Source organism: Aspergillus alliaceus, assembly GCF_009176365.1.
Source record: "Aspergillus alliaceus strain CBS 536.65 unplaced genomic scaffold BDW43scaffold_60, whole genome shotgun sequence".
Taxonomy (NCBI): Eukaryota; Fungi; Ascomycota; class Eurotiomycetes; order Eurotiales; family Aspergillaceae; genus Aspergillus; species Aspergillus alliaceus.
The window spans coordinates 108,130-127,919 of NW_022474743.1; the positions used below are offsets into that span (position 1 = coordinate 108,130).

The 19,790-nt window shown below is 48.4% G+C and overlaps 6 protein-coding genes across 6 annotated transcripts; 3 read left to right on the forward strand and 3 right to left on the reverse strand.

Moving 5' to 3' along the window:
• Positions 1-132: 132 nt before the first annotated feature.
• On the forward strand, positions 133-1,727 carry BDW43DRAFT_322776 (M20 family metallopeptidase; the record flags this gene model as incomplete). Its single annotated transcript, XM_032049622.1, has 5 exons — positions 133-399; positions 447-829; positions 877-1,266; positions 1,318-1,445; positions 1,498-1,727. Exons 1-5 carry the CDS (start codon positions 298-300, stop codon positions 1,725-1,727), a joined length of 1,233 nt encoding a protein of 410 aa, XP_031895635.1. The 5' UTR covers positions 133-297.
• Positions 1,728-1,963: 236 nt separating this feature from the next.
• On the reverse strand, positions 1,964-5,394 carry BDW43DRAFT_315567 (uncharacterized protein; the record flags this gene model as incomplete). Its single annotated transcript, XM_032048103.1, has 3 exons — positions 1,964-2,344; positions 3,735-4,967; positions 5,101-5,394. The coding sequence occupies 3 exons, from the start codon at positions 5,392-5,394 to the stop codon at positions 1,964-1,966; spliced, it is 1,908 nt and encodes a 635-aa protein (XP_031895636.1).
• A 2,187-nt stretch (positions 5,395-7,581) lies between these two features.
• On the forward strand, positions 7,582-10,275 carry BDW43DRAFT_289995 (uncharacterized protein). Its single transcript, XM_032043472.1, has 6 exons — positions 7,582-7,748; positions 7,839-8,763; positions 8,810-9,119; positions 9,170-9,923; positions 9,981-10,050; positions 10,119-10,275. The coding sequence occupies exons 1-4, from the start codon at positions 7,715-7,717 to the stop codon at positions 9,602-9,604; spliced, it is 1,704 nt and encodes a 567-aa protein (XP_031895637.1). The 5' UTR covers positions 7,582-7,714; the 3' UTR covers positions 9,605-9,923; positions 9,981-10,050; positions 10,119-10,275.
• Positions 10,276-12,011: 1,736 nt separating this feature from the next.
• On the forward strand, positions 12,012-13,785 carry BDW43DRAFT_303611 (fungal specific transcription factor domain-containing protein; the record flags this gene model as incomplete). Its single annotated transcript, XM_032045448.1, has 4 exons — positions 12,012-12,076; positions 12,131-12,754; positions 12,820-13,204; positions 13,258-13,785. The coding sequence occupies 4 exons, from the start codon at positions 12,012-12,014 to the stop codon at positions 13,783-13,785; spliced, it is 1,602 nt and encodes a 533-aa protein (XP_031895638.1).
• On the reverse strand, positions 13,561-15,590 carry BDW43DRAFT_322780 (MFS transporter; the record flags this gene model as incomplete). Its single annotated transcript, XM_032049623.1, has 5 exons — positions 13,561-15,071; positions 15,128-15,242; positions 15,299-15,361; positions 15,417-15,508; positions 15,561-15,590. 5 exons carry the CDS (start codon positions 15,588-15,590, stop codon positions 13,893-13,895), a joined length of 1,479 nt encoding a protein of 492 aa, XP_031895639.1. The 3' UTR covers positions 13,561-13,892.
• A 2,496-nt stretch (positions 15,591-18,086) lies between these two features.
• Positions 18,087-19,338, reverse strand: BDW43DRAFT_322782 (glycoside hydrolase family 28 protein; the record flags this gene model as incomplete). Its single annotated transcript, XM_032049624.1, has 3 exons — positions 18,087-18,574; positions 18,636-19,055; positions 19,114-19,338. The coding sequence occupies 3 exons, from the start codon at positions 19,336-19,338 to the stop codon at positions 18,116-18,118; spliced, it is 1,104 nt and encodes a 367-aa protein (XP_031895640.1). The 3' UTR covers positions 18,087-18,115.
• Between the last annotated feature and the right edge of the window lie 452 nt (positions 19,339-19,790).

The window sequence follows — 19,790 nt, forward strand, 5'->3', positions numbered from 1 at the left end:
CTTTCTGGTTTGATAGCTTGCTTACTCTTCCTTGATAAGGACAATGGCAGTGTTGCCAACGTGCGGGGGCGCAGGCGATGGAGCCGACGTGCAGAATGATACGAAATAGCGGCGGCGATTTATCCTATCAAGCGGCCCTTTGAGTGTAGGGCTTTGATCATTATTATTAGCAATCCTACCCAGCCGTAGCCGTATTTCCGAGGTTTGGACTAACATACTTAAGGCGAAACCCCCCTTACATAGGCACTTCATCAGGTATTCCCACGAAAGACAAGCCCAGAAATCACAACCACCGCCATGACAGTCTTGCAAAGCCAGCCCAGTATTGAAGATGTGAAGGCATCTGTAGATGCAGCGCTAGAATCCTTGCACATAACTCTACGAAACCTAAACAAAGAGGTAGAGTCTTGCCCTGACGTTGCTCGGAGTATTCGCTTACCGTGTAGATCTGGTCCAACCCTGAAACAGCTTACGAAGAGCACAAAGCTCATGACGCTATCTGCAATTTCCTCGAAGCGGAAGGCTTTTCTGTTACTCGTCACGCGTATGGTCTGGACACGTCATTCGAAGCAACAAGCGGCTCTGGTGGTCGGTTGATCAACTTCAACGCCGAATACGATGCCTTACCTGACATTGGCCATGCTTGTGGTCATAACCTAATTACAACGAGCAGTGTCGCCGCTTTCTTCGCTCTTTCTACCATTTTAAAGAAATATGGCATTCCTGGGCGTACTCAGCTCCTAGGCACGCCTGCTGAGGAGAACGGTGGTGGGAAGGCCAAGCTGATCGATGCTGGGGCTTACAAAGGCGTCGATATCTCATTGATGGCGTATGTGTTCTTTCTTTATCCTTACTACATAGTCTGACTTAGTGTAGTCACGCTGGCCCCGAAAATCTCTTCCCTGGCGTTGAGGCTACTGGTGTGGGTGGCGTTCTGATGAATGCTCGTAAGGAGATTCACTGCGAATTCACAGGGAAGAGTGCACATGCTGGAGGCAACCCGTGGGATGGTATCAATGCGCTGGATTCTCTGGTGGCCTCCTACAATAATGTTGCTATCCTACGACAACAGCTTCAACCAGATGAACGTGTTCATTGTGCGTTCTTAGATACACCCAAGGTGGCTAACGTCATCCCATCCTATACCAAGGCCTATTGGCAGGTTCGCAGCCCAACGTTGAAAGGTTTGAATAGGTTGATGGTCAAGGTGCGCAATTGCATCGAGGCTGGTGCCCTGGCAACTGGGTGTGAAGCCAAAATTATAGAGTACTACTCCGCTTGCAATTGTTTTTTATTTTGAGACTAACCTCTGGTCAGAAATGAACTTTACACAGATATAAAGTTGAACGACACATTATGTGAGCGCTACCAAGCCCACATGGGCAGTTGGGGACGAAATGTCCTGAAAAGCCACGATAAAATCCTAACTGGATCATCTGATATTGGTAAACCAGCCCTTTTCTGCGGTCAGTTATCCGTTGCTAATTCTTGGGCCAGGAAATGTCAGCTACGTGATGCCTACTCTCCATACCATGTTCGGCATTCCAGCACCGGATGGATCGTTTCCCCATCATCCGTCATTTGCAGCAGCCGCTGGCACGGACGAGGCCCACGGTGAGGCGGTGGTTGTGGGTAAATCGCTAGCCATGATCGGGTGGGAAATGGTTACGGATGAGGCACTATTCGAGCGAGCGAAACATCAGTGGGAGAAGTGTATCCAAGAATGAAGTCAATGCAAATTCTCAAATAATGTATGAATATTGTAGAGCGTTAAGTAATTGATTTCGACAATATACCACTTGCAGGCCCGAGATTGGGCAAGGATATCGCAGCATAGCTATCAGTAACGACTTGTAGTAACCCAGATATAACTAAGTCATTTTATTTCTTGGTTGGCGTCTCTGTGAGAGTGCTTTCTCACAAAATCGCACAATGCTAACAGGCTTCCTTTTAACAGCTTTGTCTAGTGCCGTGCTGTATCGATCACGAGCACCAGGGTCAAACCCTTCAGCAAAAGTTTCACTATTCCCTCATACCCACCTCTTGTGACAACCGGTAATGCGCGAACTAAGAGGTCTGCATTGTAATCATTGCCTCCAAATTCTAGCAGAATTCGAGTGGTCGCAACATTGCTCACGGACTTGGCTACGAATATTGGCGGATGACGGAAGCGATCCCTGATATCCAAATCAATGCCAGGAATTGTAATCAACAACTTGGCGGCCACTTCATAGCCCTTTACCGCTGCATAATACAAAGGGCTCCTGTCGAACATCCCACCTATAACATGAGGATCAATTCTGGGCACTGAAATCATAAGTCTCTCAACTGCCTCGTGGTTGTTCTTTGTTGCGAAGTGTAAAGCGGTCTCTCCATAATCATTCCTAATATTAACGTCTATTGCGGATATATTAAGCAGCAATCCCACGACTGCTTCATACCCGTTCATTGCCGATGATGCAGGGAGTGTTGCCGAAATAGCGTCTAGAATTGAGCCGAATATTGGGTATTGCCAGTAAGTACTTGATTACTTCTTTATGATTATGGATCGCGGCATATGTAGAGGAGTTTCACCCCATCTATCGGGGCATTAATATTCACCTGACTAGTCAGGAGCAAAGTCTTCAAATTTACCATTTTCGGCAGCACACGAGAAAGGTGTCTGTCCTCTAAGTACGAGAAGGGGGCGCATGCAAGCATGCTCGGCCACAACAGGTTGGACGCCTGGCTGGTCGAGAAACAGTCTCACCAGACCCCCTTCACCGTGACTTGAAGCCCAGGAAACTGGGGTACGGTTGTATTTATCTCGTTGACATCCGCACCCAGCGACAGAACAAATCGTGCCATGGATTGTTGGCTTGCTTCGGTGACTACCAGAAAAAGCATTGAGTGCTGTCAGGTAGTGGTTGATACAGTAGCTCCATTTGCAAGAGCTCGCTGTAGAGTTGCCTGTTTGCCATGCTCGACAGCCCAAAATAACGACGAAGCGGCTGAATTTTGCACCTTACATTGATAGAGGTGGTCTACCAGCGTACTGTAGTAGGTTTTGTTTGCCCGGGAGAGTACTGAGAGATCTTTTTCGTCGAGCCTAGCTGCGATATGCAGAAGTCTAAGCGGTAGATCCGATAGAAGCATTGTCTGAAATAGGCATTGCACGATAGAAGAGAGAAGTAAAGGGTACAGGTATTAGGAGGAACGTTAGGGGCAGCAGTTATCCCGGAAGATTGAATTGTACATATTAATATACGTGGAGAGATGAGGTGCGGATATTTCTTGCGCTTAGGCTGGCCTAGCAAGCCACTTGACTTCTGCCAGCTACAGTGATTAAAGTCGAGTTGCGCCAAAAAAAGTTATATTGACATAAATTCCTTGTCGTTCGATATGTCATTTCATCGGCTGGGCCACATTATGAATATGGTATGACATATCGTTGCTCTGTGTGAATATAGCTTTGATATCCGTGGCATATGATAGAACTTAATGCCCATACGGATACCCTTCAGCTCATAGCTATTGCTCGTGAAGGATTGCATGTCAGATGCCAGACATTAAGCAGAATGATTTCTTTCTACCGGGTCTGCTTTCCTCCCCAGAGTGTCATATCTCCCATAATATCAGGTGACATGGGGAAAGAAATTTGTCCACTGAACAGTTCGATATGCTGCAGATGGCAACATTCTCAAACTCATTAAGGCCTCAATAAGAAAGTAACATCTTGCTAAAGTATAACATACCAAGACTAGGAAGAAGATGGGTGCAGCAACGATATCTAAGTCACCATTTCGAATCAGGTACAGGGCTTTGGATTGAGAGCGAACACCTTTCCACCATAGGATCCACAGTGCACCCCAGACAGGAACTGTGGTAAGGAAAAGAGCCGATCCCCTCCACAGCCAACGCTCTAAGGTGGTTGGAAAATCTGAAGCCCAGGCAGCGAGGTGGCAGCCTCCATATAAGACATTGAAGATAACATGAATACCTTTCTCAGGGGAGGGCTCATGTCCAAAGTCAGTACTCCAGCCGCCCCATACGGCCCTGATGGTAAAGTTTTCGGAGGTTTCACGAAGCAGCCTCCGATGGCTGGGTTGGATTCCCCGAAGCGTGTTACACCCTTGACTTTCTAAGAGATTGAGTCCTTGGCGAGCGTCTTGCGCAATGGCGCACAGGATCTCCTCTTCGTCATATCGCTTGGCGGAATTATGTGTCGCCCTTGACTGATAATCGTCGAGCAGTTGATCAACAGGTTTCAACAGAGGTGGTTTAGGCGGCGGATCGAAAGACGAAACTCCCCGTGACGCTTGTATAACACGCTCCTTCCAGTACTCCATTCTATGAACTTCGTACCGGTAGCACTCTTTCTGATAAACGTCACGACAGATATCGGAGAAATTAAAGAACGCACCGATAGAATCCATATCTGGCCCAGTGATAAGAACTGACTGTAGCAAATTATAAGGCTTGTTGACCCAAATGGCATATACCAGGATCGCGCATCCGACATGAATAGCTGTATGCGTCTCCAACGGAGTTACGGGCAAGCCCTCACACAATCTTCCCAGCACCTGTAGGGCAAACCAGACAATCTGGCCAACTACAATGCTTTTAGCGAATATATCTGCTTTACTCCGTTCTGCAATCTCTTCTCGGCTAAGGACAGAAAGATGACCTGTTTGGGATAGTATCAATACTCCTTCCGCTGTAAGCAGACGGCGAATGGTACACTTTTCACCCGTAGTTCCAAGATAGTGAGTTTCAATAGCAAAACCGCCCATGACAGCAAACATTGCCTGATCGAGGAACCAAGGGCTTGTTGCTACTTGGGGATGGCGAACTACAGAGGAAGGAGTCAAAGGTTCCACAGAGGCTGATTCGGAATTTGTTGGGAGTAGTAAATGATCTTGATTCCCAGTTTCCGAATTGGGCTTTTTCCATGACAAGGAATGCTTCAGCTGAAGTGGGGGAGTAAGCTAGATATTGTTTAGTGAATGTAGGCTTCACTGATATAGATCGTTTCGCGTCTGAATCGCACTTTGCGCAGCTCGACACACCACACGGACATAAGATATGCAACAGAGAACAGCTGGTTATGATGTACTATACCTCTGATGTAGACCTCTTTGCCATCTGCCCCAGGGGCCGGTTCACATCACTAAGTAGGGCTTTCGCGCGTCTTCTCTCACCCCATGCGGAAGTAATGATAATCTCCGGGAAGATGATGGCCAGCGCCATTAGCCCCAAGCGCTCGAGCAGCGTCGGCCAGAGCTTATGTTTTACCGGAATATTTGGATGGATCGCAGTCCATACACATAGAGCGAGTGTCGAAAGACATGTCCACAGTATATCGAGGGTCCCTCTTGTACCAGGGCCTGCAGTCCAGCCTTGGACTTGGGGCATTGTGAATCGCGTTTGTCGAGACAATTATTTCTCGTATTCAGCGATCCGGTCACACAGTCGTTTAAGAAGGCCACCCGGAGTTAACGATGATCAGGGGCGATCAAAATCTCCCATCCCTTTATCTTGACACATGCGATTACGAGAACGGTGGGAAGTGGAGACATCCCTGGGGGCCATAATTCCGGCTTAATTTATTCATAGCCAATAATATATTCAAAAGTCTGAGCCTTAGACGTTTAGTCAACTTTGTAAATAAGTTAATGTAAGTTCTGCGGTCGCAAATGCAGCAATGAAGGACACCCTATGCGCCTGACGCAAATTCCACTCTGAAAAATCGTCCACATTGTGGACTTACCATACATAGTCCTGCCCAGAATTCATGTCTAAGAAGGATCTGTCAATGCTACATTTGTAGCCTTAGGGAAAGGCTGTTGTCAACAATTTTTAAACGTGCAAGATGCTGTACAGACCAAACACTAGGTGGACCTGGATCTTTTTCGTTTCCACATTCATTGAAGCAGTGGTACTCATCTCTCTCGAAGCGTATGTTCGGCTCTACCAAGCATGAGAAATGTTACTAACTAATATAATAGGGTAATATTTTCCAGCCTTTGGGGAAATATCGGCCCCTATGCTCGCGCTATAGCGACGTCCCAAACAATCCCTTCTTTCTTCAGTTTGGTAACGCTAGGGCTTGTATATCAGCTGCTGCTGGTATATGATACATTAGCAAATCAGAGCACTATCCAGGTGGTTGGCCTCGGAATATACTCGGCCACAATGAGTGTATACAATGGTCTCCAGTATAACCAGCTGCGCGATGTCATACGGGACTTGATAGAACATTTTGTCATATCAGAAGGTACATGGCCTCCAATCAGAGGACTCCTGATTGCAATCATAGTGATCACAGCGTCTTTTACATTCTGGATCCAGTTCAGTGCGTGGAAGCTGTATGAGGAATTTGCCTGGATTACCCTTCGAAAGGTGGAAGCCGATATCGAAATGAGGCGCAGATATCTACACTTTGAGGTACATTTAAGCCTTTTGTGATGTTCTCGCTAGTATGAGTCTGACTAGTTTTGCCCATCAGTTGCTTTTATCCCTACTCAAATTTGACGGGTTTTTCTTCCTTGGATTTCTTGTGCAGCTTGCAATTGTGCCAAGCATTCACACCAGTCCGACATTTGCAGCAACGGTGGTTTTAATCCCAACCTCATGCTGCCTATTGTTTGCCACAGCGTCAGTAATAAGATACGAGAGTCGACTAGGAACTGTTGCTATATCTGTGAGTGAGCACCGCAGAGTAGTTGCAGATCGATTGACCAAGACAGATAGCTAACCGGACCAGGCCCTGCATCTTTCACTTATAGGCTTCTTCGTATACATATTCACTTGTTTTTATTCGACCCCTTACTACGTAGAGTATCTCCCAGCTAGAAGGACATTGAGCTTCTTTGGGGTCGTAACCATGGCACTTGCGCTAGCTACAGTAATCATGATATATCTGTGCTACCGGAATTTCCATAAAGGACTTCGACCATATATCTCGGGTGGTTCCAAAGCGAGACTCCTCGGAGAGACCTTTGAGGTAGAGCTGCGCGAAGGGTACCTACGAGTTCCGCACAATGCAACGTGATATTGATGTTTTCCTTTCAGCATGGTGAGCCAGAGAGCTTCCCTGCTTGGGAAGCATTGTATATTAACCTGCACAAATAAAGGAAAGAAAAACGTGGAGGGCATGGATATGGGGAGGATTGATCCTGATACTTTAATTAACGAGCAACGAGATCTAGCTTCCTTCCCTAGTTCAAGTCGTACGTGATAGTCAACGTGTCATACACCATGCCAGTGATGAAACAATAGAATGGCGCATGTAGAAAAAAAACGCATGTTCAGACAAGTCATTTTAATAGTCTATAGTAAGCTACTGTCATGTCTTCCACTCGCTCGTATTGTTTTAACCACCTGCTCGCACTGGGTATTAGGGCTCGCCGCAGTACTGCATACAGTACAGCCCTGCTCGATAGCAAGCATGACCACAGTGTATATGTAGAAGAACACATACAAACAACATAATTAGAGATCTAATAGGTATTACTAATTCGAAATATTTAACTATTTCGGTTCTCGATTGACCGATACAGTGCTGACTAAGCGCTATCAGGTCTTTCCCCGTAACCTGCCTTTTTTCCCTCTGGTCGGTTCGTTTCCCGACAATCTTCAGACCCGTTTCCCGGTTGTCCTACTACCTAGCATCCATTCGTCGCCGATGCCTCCCGGCTGACTGCTTCTTTTTGTAGCGTGGGCTCTTCAATCCATGTCGGGTCGGAACGCCCCTCGCTCAAAGAATGGTATCTATATACAATACCTACATGCATACATTCGTGTTGCGGAATGCTCGGCTTCCCGGTGAAACATTTACTAACCGTTTTTTCGCCCAGGCTGCAGTACCTGCCGCCGTCGGAAAGTGAAATGCGGTGAAGAGCGCCCTGTCTGCAGACGTTGCTTCACCTTGCGACTCAGCTGTGAGTGGGGTGTTCCAGTGAAACGGGGCAGGTCTGTTGCTCAGACGCGACTTCTCCAGCCTCGATGGCCGAGTCATGATGTCGCCTCCGCGGCCTTCGCCGCTTCGGCCCCCGAGATCGCGTACCCACCCTCTGCGATTTCCCCAGGCGCATTATGGTATCCCATCGACCCTACTCCCGACCTGACGAGCATCCCTGTCGGTCCTATTTCCTTTCCAGGCTGGCCCGATCTGTTCCCTTACCCGCCGCCGCCGCTTTGCCCGTCACTGTCTGGGACCGACTTTGCTTGCGCCAACTCATTGGTGCTTTCCGATCATGACCAGAAGTACTTCCGATATTTTCCTTCGTCGTCGCTGGTATTCTACTATATGAAATCATGGCAATGGAGCAGCTTTTGCTATTTGTACCAAGGGCCGGCAGCCACGAACAAGGTGATTATGCGAATGATTCTGGCTTTATCAGCAAGCGACATGCATCGCAATGGTCTCATAGTCCGTTCGCCCGGACGGCCCACAGCGGAGGATCACGGTCGCTACCACTATGGGTTGGCCGTAAAGGAATTCCGCCAGTCATTAGTGTCACCGCGACAAATCTCGCCTGCCGAGCTAGAGGTGATTTTCGCTACTATGTTTCTGATGGTGACATACGAGTGGCAATACGGCAGCTGCGTGCGGCATCTGCAGTTACATTTACAGGGGGTGAGATCGCTTCTAGAAACTCACCCGGAGTTATTCCAGATCAAGGACGTAAATAATGTGTTGTTCTCGGCGGAATCGGAGTCGCCAAACGAGCCTGAGTCTCGGGTATCGTTTATCCCGGAGCAATTATTACTCTGGATTCTGTAGGTATTATGATCCGTCTTCCGGGCATTTCTAATCATGCACCAGGTATATCGATGTGAGCTGTCAGCCCGTCGGGTTAACCGAGTCGCTCTACGCGTACGTCCTTCAGTCTGGGAATCCCGCCCTTCATCCGGATCGACTATATCGCTGCGCCCGCGTGTGGGGGCGATGCTTCTGGGGCAAGCAATATCCCGATCAAGAGGTGTCGGACGACATGGAGAACTACCGGGCTCTGGAGCTCTTGCACATGGGTGTATCATTACGCTATCGCCACTGGCAATTACTGGTAAACAATGTCCCAGATTCCGGCTATCAGGCGGAATCGTTGTTTAATGAAATCATGGCTGCCAGAGATGTATGTCCTTACGCCAACCTTCCCGACAGAATCAGCACTGATTCCCGCAGAAATACTCCGACCTATTTATCACGGCTAAATTTGCGGGCCCGGCCTCGATGCGGCGCACCCTAAATACGATCAATATGGCTGTTTGCACCTTTTATGCCCAACTACTCTTGCATCGCCGCCTACTCTGCCCCTCTCAAGCTCCGCGCACGCTCCACCGCCATGCTTTGAGCAACATCCTCGAGCTAATACACAAACAATACGCATACGAGCCCCGGCTCATGCGTCGATTGCACTGGCCGCTCCTTATGGCAATCATCGAAACGGAAGATGTTTTGCAGCGCGAATGGCTTCGCCAGCGACTAGCCGAGCTGCGCGAGTTCCATAGCGAGTACCGGTGGGCTAACGAAGTAGTAGATGAAGTGCTCGCGCGGCAGGACGCGAGCAAAGGGGAGTACGTAAATCTGGCCGACTTGCTGCGCAATCGCTCTGTATGAAGGCTTTATCAGAGACGCCCCTCGTTTCCCTTATCAAATGCTTACATCAAGCGATATCCCATAGAACACAAAATAGACATCAATAGAGCCACGCAAACACATCATTCAGTATTATCCCGATAATACGCATCATAGGCAACCTCGGCCTTAGCTCTCGTCACCCGTTCAAAACTAACCCGGTTGTTCATCCACCGGTATATATCATGTCCGGTGTCAATCTTGACATGCAAATGAAACCCCGTACTGGTTGGGACCCACTCCGTCCCCGTCCATCAGGGCTTCCAGCGCCTCGGAGAGCCCGGACCAAGTTTCCTCCGTTCTATGTATTCGTTAACCAGGTAAATCAGCCAAATGAAAGGAGGAGTGAATAACAAACCTGATATAGATGTACGTTCCATCATCACTTTTCAGCACGTAGTTTGTATTTACATGCATCGTTTGACCCTCCTTGAATATCGTAGATATTTCTTAGTATTCTTTGTTTGCTCTAAGGTTAGGAATCGTGCGGCGCATACATAATGGCTGCTCCGGCGGGAACTACCACCCCATTCAGATACTTCCCTCGCACGGCGCCTGGCTTGATAGGCACACGGCGGTGTCGACCGTAGAACCCGTTATCGATCTCAAGGGGAGGATCGACGGTACAGCAGAGAGCGAAAAGGTGGGTTAAGGTTAGTGGCAGGGAAATGATTTCCATGTTGTCTCTGTATTCTTGCCTCTGCGTAAAGTGTTGTACGGTGAGTGATGGAATATGGCGAAGGTGGGTCGGTGATATGTCTACGATTTATGATGTTATATCCTTTCCCCCCTTGCGGTTAGTTCTTTGGGCGCAATATACTAGGGTTAATTGCATGCTTCCCCTCTTCCATTTGCTTTTTCCTCCGGTTTTCTTATCACGTCTGAGGTTCACGTGTTGATCAACACTGTTCGTTTGAACCTTTCTTCTTTCTGTTGATGGTATTTGGCACGGGTTTATAGTTGCCCGGAATGGTATACATGGCATATTGTTGTAGGTGCTATGGCTCCGAGATATGCGGATACAGGAAAGAAAGGCTGCCGATAGTATTAACAGAGAAAGTATGTGGGATCAGGTGTTGGGTTTACACATATGTGGGTGCGTATCGCCATCATCTTGAACGTATATAAAGTGGAGTTTGATCTGAAAGGGCGCGAGGTAGAGAAGTGAACTAAAATAACAATGACAGACTGTCTGGCCCAGAATTGGATTTATATTCTGAGAAATACTGCATAATGTGTAACCTACTTTTGTATTCTCTTTGTGTTCCTTGGAGGTCAAAAAGTAAAAAGTATATTGACCTTGTGGAAGAGAAATAACAAAGGTGGAAAAAGACAAGCCATCCAAGGCAAGGCTCGAACCGATAACCTTCAGATGACAATATGGTTCGCAACCACTCGCGGACCCATTATGGGAGGCGGTGGATAATGTCAATATCAGGAGAGGTTTAGCCTAAGCACGTGACCATACAATGAAAAGCATAGAAAGTGTAACATCGCGACATCGCGACATCCATCCTTTTCCCGATACACGACCTCATGTATAATGAACTCAATGTTGCAAAAATTCTGGTTGCCAATCTCTGGCGCTGGTGTTAATGATGATGTTGATCTTGATCGGGATACTAATTCGGCATCTCCGACGAGAAATGACGAACCACGAGCTCGTCGGGCCTGCGAGGTGTGTCGGAGAATGAAAATAAAATGTGACAGGAAGTATCCCTGCGGCCATTGTCGACAGTCTTTCAACGGTAGTACCTCGTGATGTTCCTAGATTGGGATGTTGATGCTGATTAGATAAGATTGCGTGTTTTCTCAGCCACGACGGAAGAGGAGCTCTGCTCAGTCTGACCGGATTGGACATCTCGAGAAACGATTAAAGGCGATAGAAGAGTCATACCACAAGGGTGGTTCAACAGCTGCGCCGGCTTCTATAGGGTCTGTGAATGCAGTCCTGTCTAACGAAGAAAGCCCTAACAATGGGCCTTCTGCTATAAATACCAGTTCGCAGGACCCCAATGTAAGACACCAACCAGGACTTGAAATCCAAGGCGAGGCTCGCTTTCTGCACTCTGCGGCACATATCGACTTTGTCAAGCGCCTAAAAAATGAGCTGGGAACCTGGCCTGGAGCAGATGCCGAGAACCGAGTGCGAGCAAGGAATGTGTCTGCTCCAAAACTATTCTCGTTGAGAAATGGTCCCGGCCAGCGCATATCGCTACCATCGCAGGACAGAGCCCGGCATTTGGTCGATACTGCTCTTGATGCGCATTTCTTGCATAACTTTATACATCGACCGACCTTTGAATCAGTTTTCGCCTTACTATACACACTAAATATCAGAGACTATACTGGAGATGAGGACGCCTACCTTCCACTTTTATTCTCTCTTATGGCTTTGGGATGCCTTTTTGAAGGGCATGATGAGGCCTCTCGGGAGGCTTCAATCCTCGAAGGGTGAGTTGTTCGTGAGCATTACGGGCTGGGGACTTGCAGAGCTAACCACCATAGAACTGGATATTTCGAAACGTGCCGTGGTCTGGTTGACCTGCAAGACTGCAACGACCTAGTGACTCTCCAGGCCATCCTCTACATGAATATATTTTTGCTTTATACTGCCCGGGTGAGCTCATGCTTTTCTGCCCTTTCCTATACGTTCTCCCTTGCCCTCCGCATGAAATACCACCAAATCATTGATACAGATAATGAAATCACCCGTGAAGACAAGAGACACGTGTTCTGGACGACACGACACCTCTTAGCATGCGTTGCCATTGCCGGTGGCCTTCCGATGCCCATTGGGGGTGACGATCTTGATTTTGACTATCCTAATGTGGAAGGTGTGCGTGGAATGCATCACAAAGGACCGCTTTCTGAAAATCCGCATAATACAGTGCAATGGAGCCCAACTGTTGCCAGTGTCGCATGTTTCCGTTTACATGATATTCTTGGACATGTGACTAAGCGACTATACCCCTCTAAAGGTGCTAAGAAAACGCAGGGTCAGGGGCCATTGCGCCATCTAGTGAGTATGGACACTGTGCGGGAACTGGAAGGAGAACTCAGGTCCTGGTTGGCCTCACTACCACCGAGCTGCCGCCTCGGTCAGGAGAGACACCCGCAACATATTGAACGGTAGGCACAATGCACACATTGAGATTGGCATTGGTTATTTACCTCTTCTGACGTTCATTTTCCAGGGCCAAATATGAGCTGTGCATGTCTTATGCACACGCTCAGATCTATCTGTACCGACCGTTTTTGCATTATTTAGATCCCGCGCTCGCCGACGGGACTGGGGCCGCCGATGGCTTCCCAGGGTATGCCTCCGCCTGCGTGGATGCTAGTCGCAACATCATTCGGCTTGCCCAGGACATGTGTCATCGGGAGCTTCTCCGCGGAGCACAGTGGGATATTTCTATCATGATCTTGGCCTCCTCTTTAACGATGCTTTATATCATCCTAGCGAAAAAGGGCTCAACAGTCGAGGAAATGGCTCTAAGAGAGTTGGCCACTGCACGGAGCCTAATGACTCTGCTCGAGCCCTATACGATGCTTTCTAAGAGGCTGAGTGTTGCAGTAAAGGTATGTATTACTGCACTACACTAAAAGCGAAGTCTTGTACTAAGAGCTTCTAGCTTTTGACGACAACAATTCTCCCTGATGGAATGAGCAGCGCGTCTCCACTAATTATGGTGCATAGTCCGTCGACACAGGTGTCCTACCGGGTAGATGACTCATACACAGCCACCTTGGCCGAGAAAGCATTTGGCTTATCAAAGACCAACGAACCAGGTCATCCGGAGATGCTATCACTTGGGAGACAAAGGGAACCCGCACTGTTCCCTCCCGCAACTGAGAGGCAATCAGCAAATATTCCCTCGCAGAGATCGACTGGAATTGCTATTCAGGGAGAAAGCACGAGTCAAAATGCTCCAGCGCTTGCTGAAGCTCAAAATTCGGGACCCTCTGACCTTCCGTTTACGATGCTATCTGCGCGGAATATGTACAACACGCCATTATTTAGCGGTGATGCTGTAGAGAATAGCCCCGTTCTACAATATGGAATAAATACTGACGACTATGGATATATGATTGATGGTACAGGGCCGATCGACTTTAGTGACATGATTGGTGATCTTTTCACATCGGAGGGACTGCTTTAGCGGTACCCGGAAGGCTCAATAGTCATCTTTTCCTCATATGCTCGTTGTAAAATCTAACATCTGATGCTTTCCTAACTATTCCGGGGAACTATCAAATGGGCCATGGGCTATTCTAAGTCAACCGTGAATTTGTTTCGGAGAGTCGCACCGAGGCGGCTAAAAAGGATAGGCAGCAAGATCATCCCGAGTGTTATAAATCCTAGGAGGGAGTTTCCCCAACCGTATCCGAGCTTTTTGTACATGGGCGGACCTGCCAACGGCAATAGCGCCCCGAAGAGGGACCGAGTAACCGTTATTGCCCCAACGCCAGATGCCGCGTACCGTGGATACGAATCAATGATGTATGCCTGAAGTGTCCCAAAGATGCCGATTATGCCGAAGGCGAAGGGAAAGAGTCCAATGATTGGAACTATCCAGTGTGTCTTCGCTTGGACGGACCAACCGTACCAGAAGAATGAGATTGGCACGAATAGGGCAAATGGCAGACAGAGCGGAAGACGCATTTCGGGCTCGAGGACGTTATTGTTTCGTCGCTTCAAACGGATAAGGACGCGATCGCTGGTAAGAGCGAACACCACCTGACCCACGAAAAAGCCCAGCCCCAAGCCAATGTACGACAGGCCGCTGATCTCTACACTCCAACCGTACTGGTTCTGGAAGACTGCGGTGATGGTCGTGAAGAGCAGATAAAGACAACCATAGATTGAGGCGATGTAAAGAGCCATGATCAGCACTATGGGCGAGGTGGCCAGCAGCTTGATCACTCTGGTGGACGTTCTCATCAGCAGAGTCGCCGGTCCGCGTGTTTCCCCTTCTTTTTCGTAGCAGCTGCGGAGCTCGGGGCGGTTGAGCTCCTTTCGGAGAGCCGCCGTCTTCCGGCGTATGAGCACAGTCGGGTTGGTCTCTCGGTTTGTAACCATGACAATTCCGGTCAACGTGCCCCCTACGATGACTAGTACCCAGAACGTCCACCGCCATCCTGCTCGTTGCGCGATAAAGCCTCCGCAGATTGGTCCAATCACTGGCGCAAACAGTGGACCGAATTGGAAGAAGGAGAGGGCAAGTCCGCGTTGCTCGGCCTCGAAAAGGTCAGCAATCACGCCACCTCCAATGGTCAGGCAGCCGGACCCTCCAAAGCCAGTGAAGAAGCGAAAGACAATCAAAGCTGGTAGGTTTGGAGCGAGGGCGCAGCCAATTTGAAATAAAACGAAGATCGAAGTGGCCGCGTTTAAGGTGACGCGACGACCGCATACCTCACTAAGTGGAGACAGAAGTAAGGGGCCGCTCTACATAGATCGGTCAGTGAATCATTATTGTTTAGTGAAATGCGGGACAGATGTACAAAATAGCCGAATAGATACGATGTCACTGCTAAGGAGCTCCGAATAGAAGATGTGTTCCCGAACTCTTGGTCGGCAAGACTAACCCCAGGTGCGAATACCGATGATGCAAAAGGGCTGCCACCTGGCTGTCAATGGCTAAATCTCGGCTGGGATACATCTCAGTTTCTCACCTGATGAAAGTGATGATGCTCACTGTGGCGAGCTGGAACCATTTTTGAGACGGCGGATAGTTTCTTTCATTTCGATGTGAGCATGGGGTTGAGTCTTTGGGAGGATATGTACACTCACCTGGGATTTGATGGATCATTTTGGCTCTCCCACCCGACTATCCCCTCATCCAATTTTGATAAGAGATATACCTCCCGACTGGCTGGCTGCTCCTACAGAACTGTGTAAGGGCGAACCTCTTCAATGGGACCAAAGGGCACTCACTGCTGGTTTGGTCTTGTTTTCACTTAACATGGTGTACGGTGAGGATGGGTTGCCTTTTCTGTTTCCAAGGATGGCTGTGGATGTGAGAGCAACTTTATAGGTCTATGTTCAATTGCGAGTGTTTCTTCCACGCCATCTTCATACATAATTTGTAGATCTGGAGATTTCCTTTTTACGATGCTGCGGTTAGCGCTTTCTATCTAGGCCCAATTAACAATTGCTAAGTGGGTCTTCCTGATTTACGCTAACCCCAAGCTCGGCGCCGTGCACTTTCTGTGCCGAGCTTAAGTCTCTTTTTTCGTACCTTAAAAAATACCTCCTATCATTATAGTTGAAGCCAAATATAATGTTGTAGATCCTCATATCTGCAATATACGTAGCCTTAGGTGCAATAATATTTTATTCAATGCTTGTTATGCCATTATCATACAGGAGAAAAAATTATCGTCCATGTGTGGAACTATCATAGCATGCCTTATATCCGAATCGAAACTTGTGGTTCAATAAATCTACATCAGCTGTGCATTTTGAAGACAACTGGGTAGTATAAATAACACTGAATCTCCACTCTTAGTTATATCGACTCGATACAGCGCTGGGCACAACCATACATTATCCAGGGCTTACTTGTGGCCCACAGGATGCGGACAAATAACTTCTGCTATGTGTTCATGCTGAGATGCTATGAATAGGGTGCATCGCAAGGGCAAGGTTCTTTTCATCCAGCACTCTATTTTCGCTAGCTTCCTTGTTTCCACGGACCGTTACTGTAAGATCTTATATTAATATCCCCGAGACTGGACGCGTTTATGTCGAGTTGCGTGGTGTTTGACGTTTGACGTCAAAACTTGGACCAATCAGCCTAACAGCGCGAGGCCTTGAGGCGGCATCGGTTAGCACGAGACAAGGGACTTCCAGGCGACAATATAGATAACTGTTCGACGAGGGGTATAAATGTAAGGATAAGGAACAAGTTGCTGAAGGGATCGAGACTAACGGTAGGCGAGTTAGGAGACGTTGGGGAGGTGTAGAGAGATAGGTTCACATAGAATAATCCGGTAACGCTTAAGAAAATGAGAGAATCCAAGAAGGACTCGGCTGGAGAGTTGATCAAGGAATAGTCAGGTGACCGCGGAAGAGAAGAGAAGACGCTATATATGAGCGTAAAATTGTAGACATCGCCCATGCTAAAAGTCTCCGACTCTTCTAGCCAGTATTCCTTAGCGGGGCTTGCAAGTATGATATTGGTTTAGGACAGGGATTTCAGTTGAGAGCCACAGATAGCCTTGACACCCCCATGACATGTTTTTGGTCAATGGTCTTAGAAAAGAAAAGAAAAGACACTATCCGGGTTTAATTCTGTATGCTAGGGTGATGCAATGCTCTCTAACTGCTTGATTCTCTCGAACCGCCCTGCGTTAGGTCTCGGGTTATGCCGAATAACCCTAAAAGAGATTAACTTCCCGTCCCACCCGCTCGTTAAAAGGTTAAATTTATCGGACCTTGGAGGTATATGTCACGAGCTACACTCGGCATAATCACCTCAGTCCCTTTGTCTCAAGGCATTTGGTACTAGTACGTGAAGTCTTGATCATACAGCTCCATACCTAAAGGTTTCAGGACGTCACATATTTGCGACCACCCTTTAGGCATTAACGCGTAAAGTAGATCCCGGAATGCATTAACAAGCTTGCTTGCGGACTTATCCGTCGACCTCAGTGTTTGGCTATTAGTATCTGTTATCACAGGAGTTGAAGAGTGAGGCTGACGCTTCGTATCCCAGATCGCCGGTTTCCAAAGGGATATGGTCTCAGAATGTATCAGTGTTTACCACTTTGCATGTACCCGGTGTTCGATGCGTATGCCGTGATCAACGATGTCGATGTCAGGTTATGAGGGAGTCGAGGGCAACAATCATGTAAGGTATATGATCTTAATAGATCACCGCTAGCCGGTTCCAGGGGTGGAATCGCTTCTCCCATGCTGTGAAGATACGGGGTGTCCTTTTTTGTTCCCTAGAGGGAGAGTGACATTTTGTGATGAAAGACAACCATTATTATAGAATTGCTTGTGGTCCGGGTATTCCTGGTGAGATGCACACTAGTTGTAGCATGTTGGTTTGCGAGGTAGCAGCTTGTTGGAGGATTAAGAGCAGGTAGGTGGGTTTGCGGGAGCGGCTGGGATGTGAAGGTTATTTTGTCGAGGTTGGCATTCCCTTATTTAACGTGTGAAGTTAGGAGTGTAGTGTGAGAATTCAATTTGGCCTTGAGAGCAATCCATGCTGCAGGTAGTCTATTCAGTGAAGCATGTCTTTAGCAGGGTAAGGCGAAGCACGCTTTATGTGATTAAGATAGTTTCTTACAGGTATTACAGGTAAAAGCAGTACAATGTTTCTGATTAAAGGTTCTAAGACAGGATATGAGCCCACCATCGAAGCTAAATGCTTTAGTTATATACTAAGTATCTACACTAAAATAGACAGAGAAAATTGATAGTGGTTTCAGTGCGCAGATCTCTAGGCGCCGGGCTTTGCTATGCGATGAAGCCGTGGTTGCTTAGCAAGAAGCGGGGGAAGGAACGTTCATGCACTTGTCGCTCTTCTTGCCGCCAGAGATATTAACGCCCTTCCAGGTGAAGTCGGAGCAGCTGCCCTTGCCGCAAAGGATGTAAATGGGGGTGGCAGAGCCGGCGACGGAGCCGGTAACACCGTCGAGGGTGACATCAGTGATGGGAACGCCGGTGGTGGGCTTGCCGGTGGGGCCACCGTTCTTGTAGTCCTGCTCGATGATGATACCCTTCTTCTTGATGTTCTTAAGGGTGATGTTTTTGTAGGTCACACCGCTGACAGAGCCCTTTGCACCAGCGATGGTCTTGATACGGATACCGTTGTCGGAGTCGATGACGTGGGAGTCGGCAATCTCGACACCCTTGACGACGTTGTTGTCACGGCCACCGATGGAGCCGATGGAGATACCGTGACCGCCAGAGCAGGTAGCACCGGTGAAGTGGATGTTCTATGTCCAGTCAATATCGGTGCGGGAGACAAGCGTGGTCGGTGTTCAGGATTTTACTTACCTCACCAGAGTTGATGGCCAGGCAGTCATCCTGGTTCTTGACGTTGGCACCGGTGATGTAGACACCGTTACTCTCGCTGACGTCAAAAGCATCGGTGTTGTGGCCACCCTTGCTGTCACCCTCGGAGTTGTCGATGACGATGTCGTTCAGATGGACATCATTACCCTGGACGGAGAAGACCTGGACAGGGGAGTTCTTGACGTGCAAGCCCTTAATGGTGGAGGACTGGAGCTTGTGAGCATAGATGAACTTGGGCTTCGTCTTTCCACCGTTGGTGCCCTTGCCGTCCCACCAGCGGGAACCCTGGCCGTCGATAACAGCGCCGGAAGCCTGCTGGATGGTGACCTTGTTACCACCGAAGCGGATCAGAGGACCCTTCCACTCCTTGTAGTCAAAAGTGGTGGTGCCCTCGAAGGTGATCTAGAAATTGGATTAGTTATTGACTCGGGTTGAGTATTGCGCGGTTGAGAGAACATACTGTGGCACCGTCCTTGACCTTGGACAGGTCGAGCGTCTGTCCGGCAGGGACCTTGATGTTCTTCAGGACGATGTTTGAGCAGCTGCTGGCAGAGGCGGAAGCCTTAGCAGCATCGGTGAAAGTGCAAGTAGAGCCACGCTCAACCAACTCAGAGGCACGAGAAGGGGCGGGAGCGGCGGCGGCGAAAGAGCCAAGGGCGGCAAGACCGAGAAGTTCGAAACGCATAGTGAATGTATGAGGTTCTGGTCAACAGAACGGACGAGAAGGAATGAATGGATAGGTCTGTTCAACAGAGGAAAGGAAAGAGAAGGAGGGATGGAAGGAAGTGGTTTGGATTGGAAGAATAGCCTCCTCGTCGTGGACTAAAGGCCTTTATACCTCGTGGCTTTCCATACATAAGCTTCGGAACTTGAGCTTGGCCGGGGTATGGGTCTTGTTCCCCCTTCTGCCGGATAGACCTAGCCATTGGCGGAATGGAAAACTCCACTACGAAACTATTTAACCGTACTATTAACAGTATCATCAATCTAAAACGACGATCGCAGCCCTGGGAAACGTTTAGGGCATAGCGGACCCATGGGCCCTAGGCGTTCAAGCCAAGATCCGGTAAGGCTCGGCCCCACTGCAGTCCTCTATTCATCTTTTGGTCCAACAAGTCCCAAAACGTTCGGGAGAAT